The sequence below is a fragment of the Plectrocnemia conspersa genome, unplaced genomic scaffold (genome assembly GCF_051122295.1).
Source record: "Plectrocnemia conspersa isolate PC_06_02 unplaced genomic scaffold, ASM5112229v1 ptg000010l, whole genome shotgun sequence".
In the NCBI taxonomy this organism is placed as follows: Eukaryota; Metazoa; Arthropoda; class Insecta; order Trichoptera; family Polycentropodidae; genus Plectrocnemia; species Plectrocnemia conspersa.
In genome coordinates, this window is record NW_028277174.1 from 17,180,133 (window position 1) to 17,205,818 (window position 25,686).

Here is a 25,686-nt window from a genome sequence, read left to right on the forward strand (position 1 = left end):
CATCTGCACGTTTAATTTTGAAGTTATTCTGATAACCATTTCAAACAAATAAAAAGAAATATCAACTCGTTTTGAAAAACAATTGAAGAGAGATCTTCTGGTTAAACAGTTGTGTTAATAATTGTTAAAATTTTACGGATCACCTATTTGTACACCCGTCCCGAGACATTATTCACTCATAATCACCCATAAGTACCAAAAAAAATATATTTTGTTTAAAAAAGATACGCGACAAGCAACACTGCGCAAAATTAAAATTAGTGAATAAACAAATATATGTATTATACATATACAATATCTATTCAAGTATCAAGATACTTGCAATTTAGCAAACCTTGTCCTAATTCATGATATTTAAATTATTCTATCACACAAATAGGATAATATTTAGTTCATAATGTTTTCGGTTCATTTAAAGATTACGCAATTAAATTTAGACTTATACCTAAAATAACCTGGGTTAGAATTTCATGTGGACTTTAGTTTCTATCGTTTCTGAGAGTTTTGTATTAGTGATTATTATATAATTATAATTACAATCAATTTTTACAGATTAGGTTTTCCTAGATTTTCCTAATCTCACGGGTAAATAAATAAAATAATATTGATTATAAACTGTATAAATAATTTATAATTTATAATATAAATGTTACTACCTTTAGGTCTGATATCTCACTACTAACTTAGTAGTTGATGTGTTTACCTAGTTGTGACGCATTGGACTAACTTCCGCCATGTTGCGATGGAAGATTACCAATAAATAGACAAATAAAAAAATGAACATTGAGTTTTCTTTAAAATTTACACATTTTTCAACCAAAATAATCCGATTAATATACAACCAGCACTTTAGAAGAGTGATATAAGTCACTAAATATTGACCTGAAAGACCTGAGTTTGAATCCCATAAAGTTTTAGTGTTTTTTAATTTATATTTTGTCAGGGAGATAGGAATAACTAATTATTATATAATTATCATTCCGATCGATCATTACATATTAAGTTTACCTAGATATTCCTAATCTCATTGATGAATATTGTGATTATTTATTAAAATCGAGCTAGTTCGTACATATTAGGTACTATCTAATATATTAGGCTCCTTAATACGCTGATCTCAAATTTTCTTCCGAAAATGTTTCAATTCTTAACTATAAAATGTTAAAAAAATTAATCGTCTTTTGAGAATTTTACTCTCGCAATTTTGTCAGAGTTAACCATAATATAAAGTCTGTTTTATGGAATTATTTTATTTTGTGTTTTGGGGGCAGTATTTGCATTATGTATAGATATAAAAGTAATTATTGAAAATAGCAATATTTTTAAAAATATTGCAATATTTCACGGGTTCGAATAAATTAAATTGCTGGTAAACTTTGCTTTAAAAGTTCAATGTTTTATTACATATTTTCTATTTACACATGAAGCTAATAAGCAACGTCTCCTTTAAGCTTTTATAAACTAGAAAATACACTATACATATAACAGCATTCATCTTGTCACATAATCCTATGTGACAATAATTATTATAATTACAGCGTAAATACTATGAAATGACAATATAATTTATGTATTCGTAGACTGACTACTTTTCTCTGGGAAAGTTATTATTGACATTTTTTCTATGATATAACTTAATTATTGTCACATAAAAAGTAGGATGTTATATATTATTAATTTATTTATTTAAGTGCCAACTAATTAAAAAATGAATTGAAAAATATATACTATTTTTTTAATAAGTAAATCACAGATTGAAAATATAAATAAAATATGGCAAAAACACTTAAAAATACATATACTAAAAAGTAAATTAATGATATATTTAATTATTGCTGATTATTTCACTCGAAAAGCAATAAATGACTAACAGCAAAAATATGGAGGAAATTGAAAGTAACATTGCGTTGCATTTCGAAGATCTTTTAAAGATATCCTTTTCAAGGAAAGATAATAAAATTATAGCATTCATAATGCAAATTATTGCCCCGATTAAGCTACCTGTTTTTTTTCAATTTGTAATTAACGCTTTATTTAATGAATTTGATGCGGCTTAAATATTTTCTTATAGCATGCAAACATAACTTGCAATAGATATAAACGCGTGGTTATATATGAAGCACACGTATCATAAAATATTGATTGTAATAAAATTAATTATTATTATCGTCGTATTGTGTTCAAACGAAAATCTCGTCGCTATTTGTTTTCTTGTGAAACTAGCCAGCTGAAAAAAAACTCATCAACAACAATCTAAAGCTTATATAATTATTTTATATTTACCGTTAACAAATCAGGTCGTGTATAATGTCAAGCTAATTATTACATTGTATGAGAAATGAAGAGACGAGGAAAAAATGGCCGGCCAAAAGAGCACGATAATTATTGACAAATCGTTATATGTCATATGAAATTCCGGCGTTTATTACGCGTAACTGATTAGGGTGATATTTGTGGGTGATTTATTTAGAGCGTACGAAATCGAAAGGATGCTGCACCGAAGAAAGTGAAAAGAATAAAACTTCACGGCGGACAGCAAACTGTGCGCTTCGGCTACACAATGTCCAGAAAATTGTTTCATCATAAAATAATGTTATTTGGAACTTGGACATAAATTAAATCTCAGTTTTGCATTTTTTTTATTGTTCATTAAAGTAGAACACCATTGTTCACATAGATAAGTTGTTGCAAAGGAGTGATTTTATTATGGCTTCCTTATGCACAGTTTTAAAAGCTTTTGTATCTTTTTATATCCAAAAAGGTTATATTTGCTTTGTTCACAAATTCAATGCGTGTTTTATTGTTGAAAAAAGTTTCATAAGTGCCTTTTCAAATCCTTCAGGCTATTTATTTACCTCCAAACTTTTCAACCCTTTCAATACCCCTAAAAAAATAATTTTGATAAATTATAGAGTAATTTTGTTTCTTATTCTCCGATCAAACAAAATACAGCATATATGGTCTCTCTAAAAATAGCACCAACAAAGATTTTTTTGAAGAGTAATAAAAATATTTTGCTCAAATGCTCCAAAAAAAATGTAAATATATTGTATTATAAAAAAATATATTTTCCATTGGAAATATTATATAAACATTATTTTAATTTATATTTATTACAAATATTTTATATATAATTAAAACTGGAAATATTTAATTAATTTTATTATGGCAACTTGCGTTTTCAATAAGATATTTTCGACTTTATTTTAAAAATCTTATGAAAAATTATCATAAATTTGATCTATTTAGAGACCAAAACTAAGGCCTGGATTATTGTGTATATGTATAAAGTTATTTATCAAAGATTGTTAAAATAACTGATAAAATGTAATACCATTTGCTTTTTAAGTATTTTGTCATATGTTTCAAATAATAATCACAAATTAGTAATTAGATAGTAAATCTGCATACAACTAGCTAAGTATTATTTGATCCGTTACAAATATTGATCTACAGTGTTTATTATTTACTTACGTTGAAATATTATTTTAAAGGGCTTTTCGGAACCCTAAAAATTAAGATCTGGATATTCTTAGCATTGAAAATTTTTATTGTTATTGTTTCAATTTTATATTGTATAAAAAAATAAAAATCAATGCTTTCATTAAATTTATTTATAAATAACTGTTATTCAATTGTAGAAATACTAATATGTGTATATACTTATACATATATAGTTATTATACCATATGAAAATAAATTAATTTGAAATTAAAATTACAATTTGATATATTTTATTGACTATGTACATATGTATAATACATATATGTATGTTTGAGGAACACAAAAACCCTTACAAAATAATGTATTAAGCGTCATAAGCCTGAGTTAGTAAAATGTTATTTGATCGATTTACACATATTTAGTGTAAATAGTATATTTGTTTTCAATATTTAGAATCCTTTCACTAAAGCAAGAGTTTTAGAATAAGTTATTATTCGTAATAAAGCTGAAATTAATTATAATAAAAATGCATATAATTTTTTGATAGCCCTTGTAGCTCTCTCTCATTAGATTTTCATTATTAATTCATTTGAATCATGAAAAATAGCTTAGAATTGAACTTGTCTATATTTTAATGAATACATATTGACATTAAATAGTTAATTTCAAGAAATTATTTATAAATATTTTATTTCCGAGATCTCCTAAAATATCTCAATCGAAAAATCAATAGTAGACATTTTAACTCAAACATGAACAAATGGTTTATATTAAAATACAATTTTTCAATATTTTTTCAGATTTATTCATGTATTAATTATTTTGGAACATGGTGTAGTTTGATATAACAAAAATTCGCACATAAGTCACGTCTCCCATCCACGGCTGTTCTCCCATCCGCGTTGATCTTAGCGCGCAAGAAGCATCTGTATCTCAGTCGTCATTCGATAGCTGATGCAGCAACACGGCTTACAAACTAGCGTCTCGACCATAACCCAACAATCGAACCTCAACTGATCATTCCCTGACATCACATAATAAAAAGTGGGATTAGGACGCGATGACCTTACAAGTTTCATAGTTGAACGAGTTTGTGTGAAAATTTAAAGAACAACATTCGTGATTTAAAAACACAAGTTCCATAGACTGTTTTGGAGTGGGACACATTCAGCTGAAACTGGTGAGAAATTCTTTATTAATTATATATGTCTAAACAAACTGAAAGTATTAAATGTATTTGCATTGATACTCCGAGCGTAATTAGTGTTATTTTCACTGATGGTTTAACCGCACAGTTTAAACGCCAGTTAATTTAACCAACACGCAGCATCCATCCATCGCACGGGCTAAAGATTTTTCTCGCGTGATTCTAAACGTATATGATTTCAGCACGCAAAACACTCTCAAAAGTGAAACTAATATGATTAGAAGTGCATTTTTATATCATTTACGAGGAATCTCTTCTCTTAAAACGCGACATGCCTCTCACTATGGTTAAATAATATAATAACACGACAGTGATTAATTTTCGCATTCAACTCAATATGACATTAACATGATTTTCGCTCGTGTGTGTGAGAAAAAATAACTATTGTTACTTTTCATAATTTCATACAATTCTTTGTATTGGTCTGACGCGAGGAAGTGAAGAAAATAAATAATTATGTTATTATTAATAAATCGATTGTAAAGAATCGGTTTATACTTAATGAATATATAGTAAATAGTTTATTTAAAATAAATGTTGCATGTTATAAAAAATATAATTTTTGGTGAATAAGTCATATCTATTATCGTGGGATTTTTTTCTAATTGTTACTGACACAATGTAATATTATATAAACTTTTATAATGTACGGTGCGTATACGTATTTTTATATAAAAAAATTCTAGTCATAGGTGGCGCGTGTCTAGGTTCGGCCTTGCCCAAAATAACCCGTAAATTCTCATTCAAGTCGGAGAATGAAATTGGCCAATTCGATGTCAAAACGATCATACACGAAAGATAAGTCGTTGCGAATTTAGAAACTGGCATGTGTCGATTGTTGTGCACTATGCCATGCAAAAGTTGTGCTTTCTCACGGTGCAACCCAAAGAACCGGAAGGATACTTATTTGATTGCTTGTCTTTACAAATATTGCGATCTAGATCAGATTTTAAATATTGCATCATGACCTGGAGATTTTTCGTAAAAAAAATATACAAAAACGAGAACAGCAAAAGGAAATTAATAATTAAATTTTGCAGAATATACACCAGTTATATGATTGAAATTTATAGTTGTACAACTTAGGTTGACTTAAAATCATTGCTTATTAATCTGGCGTTTATTAAAATATATATTTTTTTCCTTAGTTTTTTAATCAAATGAGCAAATTATTGAAGTGAATTTATAACAAATCTATATTTATAGATATTTTACATTCTTTAAATTGTATATATGTATGTATGTATATACATACATAAATACAGACAAACCTTAAAAGTCACATGTCAGATTTATAGAATGAGATTTTTGTTTTTGAATTGTATTTTTTATTAAATCATAGATTTCAAACCCTTTGCTTTGGAAATATGATTTTTTATCGCATTTTTATGATATATTTCAATGAATTTTTAACGCTCAATATATTTATTTTTATAGTTATGTGAACTAGATATAATTATATATTGTAAAATTAGTGAAAAACATAAAAATAATACGTCTTTTTATTTATGTTTTTAAACAATATGTATTAAACATATGTTTTAATACTTTTTGTCCTTATATTTTTTATGTGTACATGTTACGCGTAGTTTGTATTGCTAAAAATTATAGCCTCATACAAAACTGTATTTTTATAAAATAAATAAATAAATTTTGCCGACTATCTATAGACACAAAATTAACGATTTGTTCAAAACAATATCTTATTAGAAAAAAAGCTTGTAATTATACTAAAAAAATTGTTATATATGATATTTATTTACTTTGAAAGCTATCGTTTTAATTTTGAAATATAACTTTTTACAATGAAAATCTGTTGTAGAGATAGTAAGAATTTTTTTATTATTTTTTAGAGCGCTGATTTAATATTTTAAAATATATATTATTAAGTAGTACAAGAAAATATTATTTTGTACTTTTTCTTCTGTAGTGACATAGTATTTTTTTATTGCTTTGAATATATTACGAGTATTTCATGATATCAACATTATATATTCAGTATTATCAAATATATATAATATAGCTTAATTTGACACTAGGTCAAACTAAAATCATTGTTTTCTTAACGAGCATTTTTTTATCTTAAATATAACTGAAAAAATTATTAAAATAAATATTACCATTATTTTGTAAAGAAATATAAATTAAATTGGTAATAAACTTATTTCGACAGAAATTCAAGGATTTTATTGCGTATTCAGTAGCTTTTTATTAGCACTATAAATAAAAATTTAATAGTCATAATAATAAATCAATCACAAACAATACTGATGAAGCTTTATATTGTTACCGTAAACTCACGATTTTACCATTATGTAAAAGCGCGACATCAAACATTGCAATGTGAAAGCCTTGAACGTTGCAAGGTCGCTGAGAAAGAATCTTTCTCATTTTGCTTACAAGGTTTGAGGTCTAGAGATTCGACACAATATGATAATATATTAAAATTTCACAATAGTAAGGTATTGTATAGCTTTAGAGTCAATTGTTAATTTATGGTACTTACTATTGTATTACATTAACATTTATAATAGCTGTATCTTTTTCAATTATTGTTCATTGATTGAAAATTCAATAGATGACTTCACAAATCTTATATCTTGATCTTTCATAGGTTTGTGTGCCTCATTACATAATAAATAATTATGTTTTAATATTGATTAAACATTATATGGTTTGAGTGACTCACGCACGCTCTAGAAACATCATCGCGAAATGTATGATAATAAATCATCATCGATGATGTCTGAAAGTGGTCCAATTTCTTAGCCAAACTTTGGTTACACCATCATCCTGTCTGGCAAGGAAGAGGTGTTGTATTCGCATGCAAACGATGTGAAGAAAGTTCATATTGTTTGAAACTAATTTCATCTTTGCATCACACTCTTGTGTTCTTCTTCAACTTCGGTTCTGCTTCGATCTGCATTTGGAAACGGTTTGCGCAAAAAAGTGTATTTTCTTCGGCGTTGATGAGATCACTCTTTTCAGACGAAAGATGAATGAATAAAGATGCATATTAACAAAACGGTATGCGTTGTTATATACATCTTTTGATTGGAAGATCAATAGAATTTTAGAAAATACTGTTTTGATAATTCTTATAGCTTAATTTAAGCAAAGAACTATGCATTTTTTAAAGCACATATATTTACATAGCTAATTAAGAATGTTTATTTCTATCATAAATTAATCGAGCGTAGTTCTTAATGGTAATTATCTTTGATGCAATTCGTTTTTCGTTGTTGCTTTTCAATAAGAACAACAACGGCTGTTAATTTGAGGCGAAATCGGACCGTTTATTTATTGGTCTAGGTCCGACATTGGCTAATTGGCATATGAGAACTGCACCATTGTTACCACTGACCCGATCGGAGGTTGTTCATTGCTTTCAGATACGGACCGATGACCGTCAAAGTATCATCGCGCCTTTTAACAAGGAAAAATGGGGTTTTAATCAGTTTGAATCAGAAGCTCTGTTTTGAATGAAACATTAAACAATTTAAAGTTCAATACCTTGCATATAATTTAATGAAATTTATTTTCATTGATTGCTGTCTACATTACATAAGGTTTACTTAAGATTATATCGGTGACAATATTTTTATTATACACCTTTGATGAAAATCAAAAAAAGAAGTAGCTTGTTACATTTCATCTGCGTTTATAAAATATATCAGGTAATCCCGATAAGATTGTTTTATTAATGAAAAATATAATAATCTTCCATCACATATCGATCAATTTTTTAATTTTATTACCATGAAATATTCGAGGCTTTGATTTAAAATATTCCAATAGCTCCCTTTTTACATCATTTTGAATTTTTTTTTCATTTAAGAAATATTGCATCGAAATAAATGGTAGTCAGAGGAAGCAAAATCTGGAGAATAAAGTGGATGAGAAATCTTCCAGTCAAGTTCCTTGATTTTATCGACAGTTAATTTCGCCACATGGGGACACGCATTGTCGTGTTGTAGAGCTATTCTTTTTTTGCTGACAAGTGCAGGCCTTTTTTACCTCCTTGTTGTTGTTATTGCTTGGCCAGGGTTAAGAGTTTCGTAATTCATAATCCCTTTACAATTCCAATATACACACAAAATATTATTTTTTACAGTAATTCCGAACTTAAAAGTAGGTGTTGCTACTTTACTTTTGAATTTTTTGATTTGACTGGATAGTTTAAGTAGAATTTCCTTCTATTGCTGCAGCCAGGACACCATCTTCTATCATTCCTGGTCTCCAACATCCAGGAATATTTTTGATATCGTAATTTTCAGCTTAAAATTTTTTAAACAATCTTCGACATTTAATTGGTGATTTCTTAAAAAAATCATATAATATACAATTTCGTATAAATTGTTCACAGCTATAAAAAAAATTAATGCCCAATTTTTTAATATATCGGAATATGGAGTCCAGTGTACCAATACAGATATAACATAATAAGTACTCGGACTTTAATTTAACTTAAATAACTTAAATTAAAAAAAAACTACATTAATTTCAGGAATAAATAAATAAATTTGCACTACTATATTTCTCTACATAGTAAAAAATCTCGATTATTTAAAAATATTTACAAAAGTTTTTATTTTTTTACTATAAATAAGAAACTCTAATGAAGTTTCTATCATCAATAATTTAAATTAGGTTAATTCACTGCATATTGCAAATTTACACTTTTTCCACAGAGAGTAGATAATACGGTATAAACGTAAAATTACATGCCATATTTTTAGCATTTTTGACTCTTATAGAGTATCTAAAAATATATTTTTAATAATTAATTTATTTAAAGATATTTAGGCTTGAAGTTAAAAATATGCATTTTTGCAGTAGATAAGTATGTTTTGTATAAAAATAGCTACAAAAAATTGTTAACAAAATTGTAAATAAAAATAGCTACAATTTTTTTTACTAAATTAAAACTTTGGGTACTGTAGTAATGTAGTCTATTTGTATATTTTTTTTAAAGTCTGTTTTATTATTAGACGCGTATATTGTTTTAAAATATAATTGAAGTCGTAATATAAAAAAATAATGCATATTTTCTCATTGTTTTTTATTTTGTATTATTTTATAACGATATTTTCGTTTAGCAACAAATATATATAGCTTGGTTTAAATCTGATATTGTGCGTTGATTTTAAGTAAAATATACATTAATAATATTTAATAAAATATCATTTGCTAATTTTATTCACATATAATATATGTTAATACATAATTTATTTTAAAATATTTCAAATCCTTTTTTTTTTGGAATCAAAATTGTAAATTGGTAAATTAGAAAAACCGATCTTTGAATTTAAATAGCTAAAATAATTTCTTATCATTGTTATATTGTAGAAAATAATTTTTCAGTTAAATTTTGTGTTCTTAATTTTATTTTAATTAGATTATACTTAATTACATTTGTTTGCCATAAAAAAACTGTTTTATAGCTAAAATAATATGCTGATTGAAATTTTATATGATTTAATAAAATATATGAATAATTAAAATTCTATTGTATAATATAAAATACTTATCTAGTAGCTATTGAAATAACAAGATCAACATTTTATGCTAATTTGAATTGACTTGCAATACTAAGGCGGCAATATTATATTAATAAATTATATTACAAGTTATGCATTAAAACCTTTCATGTGACCTTTCGATGCATTTTGGCACATTTGAATGCCATTTCGGGAGAGTTGTTGCATCATTACTACCACACATCAAAAACCCTTTCTCTTCTCATTGCAACAACTGTATTACATTATTAGAGCAAAAAATATCGAATCCTTCAATATATATCTGATGAGAATTTTCAAAGCAATCGCGTTACAAATACCATACAATAATTGTTATTAAGCGTTTCCCAAAATTTTGGCATAGAGAATGCACATTTTCCATTACTTCGCAACGAAATATTATAGTATGATTCATTGCTTAACAATAATATACATTTATTAATTAATTAACATTGTAATCGAAAACGTGATCAAGATGATTAAAGTGTCGTTCGCTTCAATTATAGTGAGCATACTGGTTATTTATTAGATTCGGATGTATTTATTATTGCATCTTAGTATCTGCTTAGATAGATGGTTATATCACAGCTCTTCCTGGTTAATAAAATAAGTTGGAAGAGCCATCGATCTCGTTTGAGTCGCTGCTCGTGATGGACGATGCACTTTTGCAATGAAAATCTGTGATGCATTCACTTTTACTTATTTTTACATTTCTTTCAGTTAATTATTGTGCACCTACGTTATTGGTTTACTTTTATAGACATAGCTATTTATGCTATTGTATTTTAATGAAGATTATATTATAATGAAGATTGAATATTTATGTAATCTTCTTACAGATTTATGATGATCCAACCGTAATCTATACAGACATATTTTTTTGCTAGGTTGATAGATTGCTCGATTGTAGATGTTGTCTATATGTCAGGCGATTATTTTTTTTTGTGACATGTACTATTAACATGATTACTATTTGATAAAGAGTAGTATTATTAGTAGTAAAATCTAGTTTTAGATTTCGTATATATCTATAAGGGTAAATGAAAAAGAAGAATTATATTTAAACTGAGGTTTAAATACGAAGGGCTGTGTTTTTCATTAAGTCCTTGATCTTGCCCATAACAAAAAAACTTATGAATTTTTGAAAGTGTACTTATGTTTTTTATTTTATACTGTAATAAATTTGATATATTTCATACAATATTATCTAATATTGTACTTATTTCTATAATTAATTATACAGTTTATATATATTAATTCAATTGAGCTTTGTAAAAATGCACATTAAGCATATTTTTCTATTGCCTATTTAGATAAGTTTTGATGATTATACTTCAGTCAGAAACAATATATTCTATTTATATTTAACTTCAAAAGCGATATTCAAAACTTATTATAGTTTATTAAATTTAAAAAAATATATGCATTGATTAATAATTTTTTTCATTTTAAAATAAAATTTTTAGTGATATTTTTACAGTAAATTTAATATGTAACATTACTATTTTAGGTAAAAAATACTTGGGCCATTTGAAATGTGAAATGTCTTGAGATTTATTTGTATTTAAATTAAGTTTAAATAAAAATGTACAAAATTCAGTCTAATAAAATAACATAATAAAGGCTAGGGTTTGATCACGCGATATGCAATTACATACTGGTGGTGTATTGTCATTGGTTGTTATTCCAATTATTTTTGTTAGTACCTACAGTTAAATTAGTTTTATTAACATAACACGAAGATCTAAAACTAAAACGCGAATATTGTAGAAATATTATGTATTTTGTTAATTGTATTGCGTTAATTCTAACATTTTTTAATAAATACTATTAAATTTTGTATATATTATTGCACATTAATTCTGATTTATCTGATGATTTATCTTAAAATTATATATATTCAATCAGGAAATATCTTGTTTAATGATCAATAAACAATAAAATTAAGTAGGCAATAAAATATTTATTGTACAAAATACAATGTAAATGACCATAAACTAGGTAAAAGTAGTAAAATTTTCATAAATATATAATTTTATAACATACAATCGATTTTATTTTTTTACGTGCGTAACGCGGATGCAACTCTAACGGTTATGACCGATCTTCTTTTCCTCTATAACCGCTCTCGATCGTTAAATACGCTCATTCGGCAAATGGCTCATAATTCGAGCGTTATATTACGTGTTACAATTACTTCTATTTTTTTGCGAATTGAATTTTTATTGCTGTTTCGCAAGGTAGTCGTGTCTTCCGAGAGGCGTAGGATTGGCCGCCTCTCGCTGCTGGCTCATCTCTTTCGTCAGCCCGTGGGAGAGATGAAATTGATAACGAAACTTCGTAATCATTCAATTAGACAGCAAAACGGCCATAGTGCTTGTAAATAGTGAACTACATATATAACTGTCCAGAAAAAATAACCAGTATGATGGAAATTCAAAATACTTTCGGGTCTTAGAAGCAGCTAGTTTTATATAGTACTATAATATAAGTCTTCTTGAGAATGATCAGTGTTGTTTATATAAGAAAAAGGTGTTTGAACTCACTATAATATAGTTAATCATTTATAAAAAATAAATATTCAGTTCTTAACGTAAATTAAATTTATTGTATTTTAGGCAAACGTTCTCCGTAAATTACAAAATTTATCTAATTCTCGTCCGACTCTTTTCTTTGCCGCTAGTATATATGGCCGAATTTCGTCTTCTGAATAACCACAGATTAACGTACTTTGAAGGATTGAAATGTCTCAGAGGTAGTCCAAAAAGTTTGATGATCAAAAGTGCTATATTGTTTTAGCGTGGCAATTATATTCATTTGCGAAAACTTGAAGAAATGGGAATGGTACTCTCTTTCTAGAGTGTATTCACAAAATCTACTAATCATTTATATATCATTTAGTTGCAGTCTGATTGACATGTTTCTAATTTTTAAATTCTTTTCGAGAGTGTATTCACAAAATCCACTAATCATTTATATTTCATTTAGTTGCAGTTTGATTGACAAGTTTCTAATTTTTAAATTGAATATTGACATCTTCAGACCAATCTTTTTTCGATTGAGTCTTTGAATTTTATATAAAATGTATTAGGGTCAATGTGAAGAATATTATTCGTAAAGTAAAACTCTGCGAAAGCGAAAATCACGCATAGGAGCAACTGTGCCTTTATAATATAGCCCAAAAATCTGTCTTCCTACTCCAAAAACTTGTACCTAAATAAAAATATAGGTACAAGTTTTCCCCTACCGATAATTCTATGATTCACACAATGCCAAACTATAATAAAAGGAAAACGTACGGACAAATTTCTTTCACTCCACTTTTACACCCTAAGCAATTAAATAATCATTTGTCATCCCATAAAAGTAAGTAATTAAATATTACTTTTAACCAGTCGAAACTCAAATTAATCAGTAATTTCATTCAAACACATTCGATAGGGTAGTTTTTTCTAGTTCTTGTTATTTTATCAACCATCAATGAAATTTTGTTAATACACGTATTTGTAAAATAAAAAAAATACGACCCATTACAACTCTGTTCTTGCAGAGTAGTTTCAGTGTCAAAATGATGGAATGATTCTTTTGCTACTTTATATGCAGTTTTTTTAATTAATTTTTTCGTGAGATAATAATGGTTAAAAAATTCCCAAGAGTCAGTTTTTTCGCTTTCAGCAACTATTTTGAATGCTGCTTTACGTGCCGCAGATTCTCTGTGTTCATTTTTTTCTATCTTGTATTGGTTTTACATTTACGTTGTCTTTAATTTTCTCCAGGTTTCGCCAGAAATATTCTTTGGCATTATCAAGAGAATACATTTTGGTGTACAATTTTTATTGTTACACAAAATTAATATTTTTTTAAGAAATGTTTCAAAAAATTAATTTTTATTAATAAAATAAACACGGTAAATGCAAGACAACTGTGTACTAAATCGATAGAGGGATTTATTTTTTATATTTTTATATTTGCTATTTATGATTATAACATATAAACGCATTGGTATAAAATAAAAGTAGGTACTACGTCCAATGTCTGCAACATAATCGAATTTTATAATTAAAAATACGCTATTATTATAAATAGCAATACGAATCACAGAAGTAATTTTATAATTGCAATCATATTAATAAATAATTTACAATCAATAACTAATAGCCAGACATTCATCATTTGTCTGAAGTATTTTTATTGAATGCTTTGAATGTCTTGGTGCTGCAAATATACAGCAATTATTCTCCCAAAAATTAAGAAAATAGTGTAGTTATGTGTCTCATATTGTTTACATTATATGTTGCAGTGAAGTCATATTTTCACTATTATAAATATAATTTTATTAATAGTTATAGCGAAGTCTGATCTGAATAGATTTTTACCGGTAGATATGTATTACGAAAATATAATTTAACTGATTGCGCTATTGAAATTATATGTTGCTCTAAAATGTTTGTAAAATTAAATTTGACGTTGCAAGACGTCAATTTACTGTTCAAAACCAAGCTTAACATGAACGAATTAACCTAGCTCAACTTGAGCTTATAAAAGTTCAAAAACTGTAGTTAGTTTTATATTTTTTCGTTTAGATATGGGCTTGTATAACTAATGTACGTTTCGCAATTAATAATAATTAATTAACTTAACTCAAATTTAATACTTTTTTTTAATGGTAGTTTAGCACATAATTTCACTAGCTTCTGACAGATAAATTATATTTTCACTAGGAGAAATATGTATCAAATGGTTTAAATGTATACTTATATAATTTTGCTAGTAATAAGCATTCATTGTAACATATAAATAATATATTTTTTTAGGAATATATGTATAAATATTTACAGCATATAATGGGAATATTGTAGAATGAAGTAGTTTTAAAAATAATGCAAAGACAGTGAGCATAATTATACTTCAAAATTTAAATCGCCTTTAAAGTAATTTTTGTATCCGCTTTGTTTTTATATTATATTTGACCTTAAAAATAATTACAGTTATAATTATTTTTTGATAAAATTGTTAAATGTAAATTTTAATGCATATCCGGTCTATTTTTTGAGCAATAAATATTTCTAGTTCAATTAATTTAATTATGAACTAGAGTAGAATAATTTTCACCATTTCAATTTAAAATTGATAGATCAGATTGAGTAAGATTTAAAAATATAAAATAAATAAATACATATTAATTAGATTCTATATTACATACTAAAATTCGAATGATCTTCAGTTTGTTATACACTGTTCTTAGTCTGTGATGTTAATAATTTTGAAGAAAATAATTATTTAATTATAAAATTGTGTACCACTGTCAACATTTCGAATAAAAATAATTGAAAAAAGCTGGAAGGTCGTGATCAAAACAATTTGTTTTGCAAAGTAGATTTCATCTTTGTTTATATTTTTTTAATTCGCCATTTGACATTTGCACACCTTAAGCAGTTTCACGCTCTTAACCCAGCCAGTAAATTGTTTTAATTAAGCACACTTTTTCCAAAAAAGGTTTCATGCGACGCTGTTATGAAACAATCGTGGAGTAATTTCTCATCTTGAAATCTTACACTTCAAACAAAACGAAATTATAATAATTGTCGCCTCAGTGCAACGAGAAATTATGTGGAAATGCGGAAAGGGATTAACTAGGACCAGGTGCGACCTTAAGGCGTTTATTAAACTCTTCAAGAATATTTTTTTATTAAATCTTATTAAAAAGTCATACTTATAATGATCGTCCGCGCAATCTTGAAAATGCGATGGTACGATTAAAAAATATGTAGAAACGTCATTATGAAATGACGAATTGTGAAAATGTTCCATCGCAACGTTTGTTGTCGCACGTTATTATATTAACTGTTGACATTGCAAATTACGCGTGTGTTAAATATACATATATATTACATTATTTTAAAATCGTTTGAGTATCGCTGGTTTATAAACCAGATAAATCGTTCGTTATAGCTTTTACCCAGTGGCAGGCGCCGGTTGCGAAAACTGGCTTAACATTTAAGTCGTCAGCTTCTTCGTCATTTCGATATACCTACGTGTGTATAGTGTTTGTGTATATTAAAGTTCAAGGTCATTGCATAAGGCACAGTTAATCGAATCGGTTCTGGATTGCGTAAGAGTGATACGTTTTTTGCATCAAAATACATACGTTCATTTTAAATTGGAGCGTGTTCAATAATAACATTTAAAGTTAATTATTGAATTTATTACGTTTATAATAATATGGTACGAATATATAAAATAAATTAATATAGATAGATAGGATGATTTATTCGCAAATTTTTAATAGTATACGAGTGAGTTTCTATGAATTAAATTCATAAAGGTTACTGAAAATTCAATAAGGAGATTATAATATTTAACTAAACTAATTAGGTATTTTGGTCACGAATAATTAATTTTGAATGCGAGGGATTATATGGTTTTGAATAAGATGATTCAAAGCATAAGATTAATTTATCTTCTTCATTAGCTTATATTTTTCAGATTTGGAGCAAAGCATTTAGTATATTATGTATGTTATGTATTCGCTAATTTTATATATGTAATATCTGGTTTACAATGGAAAATGTTGTCGAACTTTTATTAGAGTTTTTTTAAGATATTGTATAACGTGATTATCACTTGAACGTATATCGTTTCTATAACATTAATGTGTTTACCTGCCTGTTTTATTGACAGTCACAGGAACTTCTCCCAAACGGTGAACAGTAGCAACGTGACATTTGTACATGGCATTTTAGGTCAACTGTACTATTTTCAACTATAAAATTTCAAATTTTTATGTGATCTGATATTGAATCTAGTATACACATTAGTATATAAATTTGTAGTTTGTAGAATCACAATTAATTCATTGATTTATGTGATTCTTGAGTACACAAATAACACTAAAAAATTTAAGGTACCAAAAACACTATGTCTTAATTTATTATGAAGTAGAAAAAGAATATTACGTTAGAATTTAACAGCAGGTATTATACACTGTTCTGGTTCAATACGGAATTGGGCCATTACCACTGCACTTACCATTGGATTACGTTAATCTAAGATAAATTTGCATTTACATCTGTATCGACAGCCATTTGCATTATTTTCCATACAAACGCCCGATCGCTTTTATTGCGAAAATCCGGTGAAAATTGCTAACATCCACGTGTGAGACCATTGTGTTTTTTCTTCTATTTATTTGTACTCTTTGATGGATTGATTGCTTTTGCGATTTTGCAATCGATTCCCATCTCGATGCTTTTGGAAAGGTCGAACGAGAAGGTCGCTGACTGATTTTGTTTATTATCCACGATTTTATGATTAACTTTCTACTTAAAAATGTTTTATACAATAAGGAAACAATTGATTCTATTTATAATGTTATAAAATATACAACTAAATTTTAATACGAACCTCATGCAATATGATTTTAAATTATGTATCTGCATATAATGTGTGGCATATCACGAAAAAAAGTATGATATATAATATGTGTATTGAATTTTTTGCGCTGCATTGTGAGATGCATCGTGGGAAATAAGAAATTCAAATCACTTTCAACATTTCTCCGGATTCTTTTGACAGGCAAAATAACAGGGGTCGTCAACGTTGTCAGCGCTAAAAATCGCTCCAATTCATCAAACTTTTTATAGTGTGTAATTTAGCTCCAAATTCATTCACGCTCGTGTCGAAAGGTCAATAAAAAAATGCAACATCCCGGATAGAAAGTAATACAAACAAAAATATTGTTCTCATACGCTGATCCATGTATTAAAATGTATATAAAATAAATATAAATCGGCAGTGATTCACACTGTCGGCGCGCGTTCCCTGTAAATACACAATGGGGTTTAAACTATTCTCGCACAACCTTTTCCACGATACGTTGTGCAATTTAAAATGCGGTTACGTTGTAATCGCAACGTAGTATGTTGGTGTGTATTTTATATAATTTAAGGACTTGATATGTTCGATTTGAGGTTAAAGATAAATGGTTTGCGTCCTCTGACCGTTTGAGACGTTACCGCTCGCGGACTCGTCACTTTCTAAACGCAGTGAACTTTGCTCTCATTTACACGATTTTTTCGTCTATATATGTATATAATATAACATCATATATCTTATGTCTAACAGCATAATATCTTATTTACATACTAGATTTTTTAAATTGCAGTAATGTCTGTCAGTATTGACGAAATAAAAAACTGTCAATAACAATTTGCATTAAAAATAAAGTTCAATACTTCTAATATTTAAATACTAAACATGTATAAAAGATTTTACAAACCTTAAAAATACATCGGTTTTTAAATTTTTTTTTTCAAAATACTAAAATGTGGAATAGGTGCCAAAAATAAAAATATTAGATGCTTATAAAAAATAATTTTAATTTTTTTAGAATGTTTTAATAATAAAATTAACGATATAAAAATACGAGACTGTGTAAGACAAAACAAGAGTATCTTATCTTTGGGGAAAATTTTTTATTGTACAGTTCAATTATACAAAAATAGCAATGTCAATTTAAAATATTTATCATTATTTGTACATACATATATAATACTTAAATAGATCACTTTATATCTACGATAAAAAAGTAATTACATGAATATGTACATAAGCATCTTCGTATTGCATATTCAGAATTGATTTAGCATTTATCACGATTTTTACTTCCAATTCGTTAAGTGCAATTTCGTAACATAATTAAAAAATAAGAAGCTACAAGTACGACTAATAAAAAAAACATAGCAAAAAATATGATCCATATCGAAGTATTTAATGTCTAATTAGTTTCAGAGGATAATTTAATTTAATTATTTCATAATCTAATTTATAATGAGTGTGAGAAGAAAGCCATTATTTATGATGTTAGCTTATGTAATTTTAAATACCTATGTACAATAAAATAATATAAGTGTCATGGGATCAGGTCGCGTTTTTGTGAATGAGAGAAGAAGTCCGATCGCATTGTTGAGAGATTAATTTTTTGATCCGCGATTAAATTCCAACAATGTGATTTATATAATGAGAGGTATATATAAGTAGTAAACGAGGCCTATTATATTATATAATGTAAGACTATCTGAATTATGCGAATTGTTTTAAATGGATTAACCAACGTAAAACGCCTTAATGATTAATCGCTTATGTAAGAGCGTAAGATTTATTTGCGCCGAAGTGCATAAATAGTCTATAATGAATTTTGTTGTTTTAGAATGAGTTGAATATTTAAAACTCAGTATCTTGTTAGCCTTCGCTTTCATCCCACTGTATCGATTCTTTACGGATTAGTCATATTTCTTAAATTTATTATAATATATACCTATATGAAGATGGTAGAATCTTCTTTGTAAGAATTCACCGCTAATTTTATGTATTAAATTTAATTAATGTACCTATACTACTTCCGAGTGATTCATATATTTTTGTTTGAGACATATTTGCCTTTCGGTCACAAAATGTGAACTAGTTTCGCAACGCGAAACAGGTTAAATACTGCCTTGACTTTTAAGTTCACGTTATTCACAATCGGTAAATACACGAGACGCTATAAATATTATTCAACTACAAATTTATTATACACATGTTATATATATGAGTGTATTAACGTTGAGGCAGATTATTATGGAAGCTTGTCTCGTTTTGCGTGGTCGCAATATTGACGACACACAGGATCAGTTTTAGTGCTTATAAAAGGTCAGTGATCCAAATTATAGTTTTTAATTAGTCAGAAAAGTTTTTTTAGCAATATAATAAAATGTCATAAAATAATTAAATAGTATATTAAAAATTCGTGACGGTTTTTTGTATCGACTAGAAACATCACTTCTTTCCATTTATTTTCATTACCATACAAATGCGACCATTGTGGGTCGAATTCGCGGTTCAAGTAGAATATTTGTAATTTTCGAACGTTCAATAATGGTCGTCGATTGTCCGTGACATTCAGAAATGCAAGCGGAAGAAGATGGAATCAAAGAAGAGGAGAGTTTCACTCGTGAATAGGTCTCGACCGACAGACGTACAATAACTTCTTTTATATTAAACAATATGAAAATTTAATTTTTAAAAGAATTTTGTTCATTCAAACGAAAGTTGGATCGATCATTGTAATTTTATATAAAAAATATTTTTGATATTAAAACATAATAACAAAAATCAAGTTAGGATTATAATGAATTTAAATTGTAATATAAGATTATAATCTTATTTAACTATTACGAAAACACTAAAATAATTGATAGTTAAACATATGTTTACAACACTACTAATATAATAATCTCAATATTTACTATTTTTGTAGAAGTGTTAATGTCTTGTCTGTATTGGGATGTAGAGAGTAGGTCTCTGTTATTGTTTATACAGTTTTTTGTTGTAGTCGCTTTTACAAAATCATACATGGTTATAATAAATGTTGAAACTGTGATATTTTTAAATGCATTTTTAAATAACTGGGCTAACTAATATCGTTCTTTTGCTTTTTAACTTTTAAACTTTAACTAAAAAATATAAGGCAATATTTGTAGAGATTTTTTGCATATAAAATTGTAATATTTTTTCAATTTTATTAAAGATAATTTTTTTATATATAAAGAAAAATTTTAGATTATAAAGATTAGAAATACAAATATTAAATTTATTGAAGAATTTACTAAGTAATAAATTTGATACACGGTAAAAATATATAAAAGTATTTTATAAAAGTAATAGTTTTAATAAACAATAACAGCAAAAACTGAGACATTAAATGCTAAAATTAATGACATGTAAAAAAAACCGTAAAATGTCAAAAACATTTTAATTTACATGTGAAAAACAATATTTAAAGTATAAAAGTGAACTTTCTCTATAAAAATAGTTCAGTGTTCTTAAAAATGCATTTTGAAGTGATAATTGTAGTTTGTTGCTATACATTAGTTTTTGGTTACAATTGCTATTTTTGATACATATAACTGTTAAAGTAATTGCTCGTAATACAATCCGACTAAATGGCAATAGTAATATTACATTTAATATTAAATTTTATATCCCAAAAAGAATGTAATTTTTTTTGAAGCAGAAAAATCACTTTATTTTGATGATGTAAAATATAATTATTTTAAAAGATATGACCTTCTCGGTATATTTTTTAATTTTATTTGCATTAAATAGTGTAGGCTTTAATGAAAAATATTCCAATAGACCCCTTTACACATCCTAGGAAGTTTTGCATCGATCGAAATAAATAATCGATGTAATTCGCCCTTGATGTTATAGAGTCAATTTCACTACATTGGTATGTTTTGTTGTGTTGTAGAACTATTCGATTTCTGTTGGTAAGTGCAGGCTTTTTTTTACTCCCAATTCATGTGGAGCCCAAACATATTGTCTCCAAGCCTACATAATCATTTTTATGTGTCTATGCACTTTAAAATCGGACAGGTTTAGTTTATTGGCAAGCTAATGAAGAGCTTGAGTAGGATTTGCATCCATTTCTGCACCCAGGATATAATCATCTATTTTTGCTTGTCTCCCACATCCAGAACCATTTTTGGTATCTAAATTTTCTATTAATTTTTTTAAGCCTTTCTTGAAATTAACGGACATCGAAAAACTTGCATATTTTTAGTGGCCGTAGTTAACAATTTTTTTAAAGAGATTCATAATCATATTATCATCACATCATCAAATATGCTATCGTAAATTTTGGAGCCCAATTTTTTTTTAAAATATCAGAATGTGGACTACAGATGTGAACAAATACAGGTATTACAAAATACACACTTAGATGCCAATGACCAAAGCAATCTTATTGCTAAAATTAAAATTAAATGAAATTATTTCGGGGTTACCTAATTTTAAGAAAAACCTTGAAAAATTGTTTATTATATTACCTAATTAAACAAAAATATAGGGCACAATTGGAACTAGTTTTTATGAGTAGTTCTCAATATATTTTAATTGATGTGATATTGTGGGGAATATAAAATATATGTTTAAAAAGTATTTTATATAAAAAATAAATTAAAATTTGTGAATATGTATTTGTAAAGTTAAATAATATGTATTTATAATTTTTAGGCACTGTTAAAAAATCCATTTAAACAACTCAATTATAAAATACCCATGTATGGTTTTATTAACTTATTTAAAATCGGTTTCAATTTTAATCTAAACGTCCAAGAGAATTCACTATCATTAATAATCAATTTAGTAGAAAGTGTAATGCACAATTTGCGCAATCTATATAAGAGACTTCATAATCTCTTATTTACATGCAAACTTATGTATGCAATTTATTTGTTTATAGATATAGTTATAGTTAACTGTTGCAATAGTTTTGCGGGGTCCGATTTAGAATCCTCCAGCTTGTGAAAAATGTTACAATAATTCACAAAAAAACAATGAGAGTTTTACGTTTCAATGACATTTGGACGTTTCAAAACGGGGAGTCCATTGTTGATTATTCACTTGAAAAATGAGGAAAAAATCCGCTCCAAATATTGCAAAACTGTGGCGAAATTCATTATGACGGCGAGCTCGTTTTGATAATCAATTTATCATCAACGAACACACTCATACACAGGAACAATGTGGAGATAAGTGATGTTGCACATGTGTGTGGGAAAAGTTTGTTATATAGACGTTGAACTTAATAATTGACCTTAATGGTGGTTTTATGAATTTCAATTATATTGGGCGTAAAAGTTGTTAATGTGTAATTGTTCGTTCAGTGTATTATTAAGCATTGAGCATGGTATTGTTTTATTTTCTATGGGTATCAAAGCTTTAATTACATATTTTATCTTAAAAGGTAGGTGATAAATTTTAATTAGATTTTAACTATAATATTGATAAGGTTTTTAACAGTGGATTACACATTTCTATTTTTTAATATATGAGATATAATTTAGTGGCATGAGTGATTTTTTAAATCAGAAAAAGTTATTTTGTAGTTTTTGTAAAAACTTTAACTTTATTAAATGTGAATAAAAGGGGGTGCATTTTTAACATAAAATAGCTAAAATATCATAATTTTGTAAAGTTTGGTGGTTGAAACTGTAACACTTGCATAATAGCTTATCATTTTATGTAATAATTTCTTTATATGCAACAAAAAAATAATCTACGTTTAGTATATAATTTCGTAAAAAAAAGTAGTCGTAAAATTTTTGCCGCGTACATGAGATAAGAACAAAAGAAATTTCCCCGTCGCAATATTCACACATAAATAATAGTCAATTGCCCAACTGTCATGTCAATTGTTCAAACGATTAAAGGTAACATTGCGAAATATTTACGCACATTTCGCTCGCGGTATAAATTACCCACTGTCGTTAATTAGATCAAGAATTTTAATTTGGAAACGGCTCATAATTTTAACAGCTTATTTTAGTATGCCACCCGAAGCGACAGCGTTCGAGTGACATTTTGGCTAATTTTAAATACCAAACTCGGTTGTCGGGCCGTATTTTTTCGATTGTAACACTTTTTTAAGTTCATAGTGTCGTTGCGTTTACTTAGCGAATTTCTGCGGTTTAAAGCTATGAAATATTAACAACGGAGGTGTTCTCGTAACGAATCATGATACTGGATGTGTTGAAATTAGAGAGGAGCATTGTAGATCGCATTACTGTAGGTATGTGTTTCATAGATATATTTGTTGTAAAATAAAACTAACACTATAAAGTCAGAGTGCTGTAAAATACGCTACTAATGGTTTTAAAACGCGATAGAAAATCAGTATTTAACCACATATGTTTTTCACCAAAAATATAAACTAGCTATTTTTATCTTTCTGATATTATAATCAAAATATTGAGTCATAAAAATATTTTTTATTAAAATATCGAAAAATAAGTTCTAAAATTTTACAGAAAAGTTTTAACAATTTAATTTTTTTAAACGTTTTATAAAATAAATTAAGATTTACGTTGTCCTTATCTGAATAATTTAGCATAGTGAAACATTTCAACGAATTTATATTAAATAAATTTCCGAACATGATTTAAATATAATACAATTAAATAAAAAAATAATGTAACTGCCGCATCTTAATCACTGGCTGCATTTTTTATGCAATGTCAATAATTATATATTTTAGTATCCATTAATCATTAGATTTTATTGCTTAGATGATGATTCAATTTAAGTTTATATGTATTTAAAATAGAACACTTACATTTACACAATAAATTGTACTTTTTTTTATTCAAAGCAATGTTTTATAAAATATATCATGATATAAAGTTTTGATAGTCGTTTTGTTTTGTGAGATAAAAAAAATCTATGTGATATTTATTGTTAAAATGCATAATCGTTAAATAAACATTACATTTGTGAGACATGTTATTGAGAATTATATGTATTATGATATTTAGATGTAAACTCTTTGGGTTTGCAGCTATAAGCGCGTCGATGTCTAATGTACTATTTAGGTGCAAATTTTATTTTTTACGTTTTGAATGACGTTCAATGCAAATAATGATTTATTCTTTATGTAAAAATGTGTCGATATGGAAATTGTTATATTTGTTACGTATTCGTACATAATACGGAATTTTTCCGGGGACAAAATTATTGTCTAGCGTTCTATTTATGATACAATTCTATGCTGGAATTAGCTGCGGCTTTTGCTTTCTATAGATGTTCTTATTGACATACAGATTTCAGATTTAATGTTTCAAAATATGCAAACAGATTTCTCCTTTTTTTTAAAAAAAAAATAACATTTATTAATATTTATTTTCAGATTCAACCATCAAAGGACGCAATGGGTGCGAGAGGGCATTTCTCAATTATGATCATGAAAGCTATTATCGGTGAGTTATGATATTTCATTATAATACATAGTATAACATGCATAATAATAATGTAGAGAGAGAGAGAGGTTAAAGAAAGTTCCAACAGTGAACTTGCTCCGTCCACGATCTTTCAGTTCAGAGGTCGCCAATTGTTAGTGATGTTTGATTGATCGAATATTTTTTTATGTAACTAAAAATATTTGCCTCATTTAAGAGATCGAGATGCTGCGCCGATAACGCGCATATTTTGCAATCTCCTACAAATAGGTTAATAACGTACGATTCGTGTCGTTTTGTTCTCTATTCGCGTTTCACTTTTACCATAATTTTCTTTCGTTTGGTAATATTTTTGTTTGTCACACGCTTGTCTTCGCAGTACTTCGTAATTATCGGTAATCTCTTTTTAATAAACCGTCCGAATCGGTATGTACTAATGAAATGGGCCGAATCAGTTCTTTCGTGACCCGTCATAATTGGACTTGTTATAAAATGCCAGAATCAACGTTTGATCTCCACACACAATATATAATGCTTCGACATTGGGTCATAATTGCATTATTACACTCGATCGAATCTTTTCGGCGTTTTGTCTTTTTTCTTGTTGTTGATCTATTGAGAAATTTCGTTGCAAAATATTCAAAATTTTTACAGTTATTGTTATCAAATGAGAATGAATTTAGATTTTGTGAGTTAGACGTTCTCACGCTCCCATATTCGCGAAGGTCGCTTAACAACTTGC

General features: G+C 27.2%; 1 protein-coding gene across 2 annotated transcripts in view; it reads left to right on the plus strand.

Annotated features, from left to right (window-relative positions):
• Positions 1-4,379: 4,379 nt before the first annotated feature.
• thw (chitin-binding domain protein thawb) overlaps positions 4,380-25,686 on the plus strand; it is a 54,686-nt gene continuing 33,379 nt past the window's right edge. Inside the window, exons 1-2 of one of the 2 annotated variants that reach the window (XM_088195160.1) lie at positions 4,380-4,624; positions 24,896-24,965. In XM_088195160.1, the coding sequence (XP_088051286.1) occupies positions 24,917-24,965 (49 nt within the window). In that variant the 5' untranslated portion in view covers positions 4,380-4,624; positions 24,896-24,916. Of the gene's footprint in view, positions 4,625-19,804; positions 19,861-24,895; positions 24,966-25,686 lie in introns of those variants that run through there. The other variant, XM_088195161.1, reaches the window with a different exon arrangement.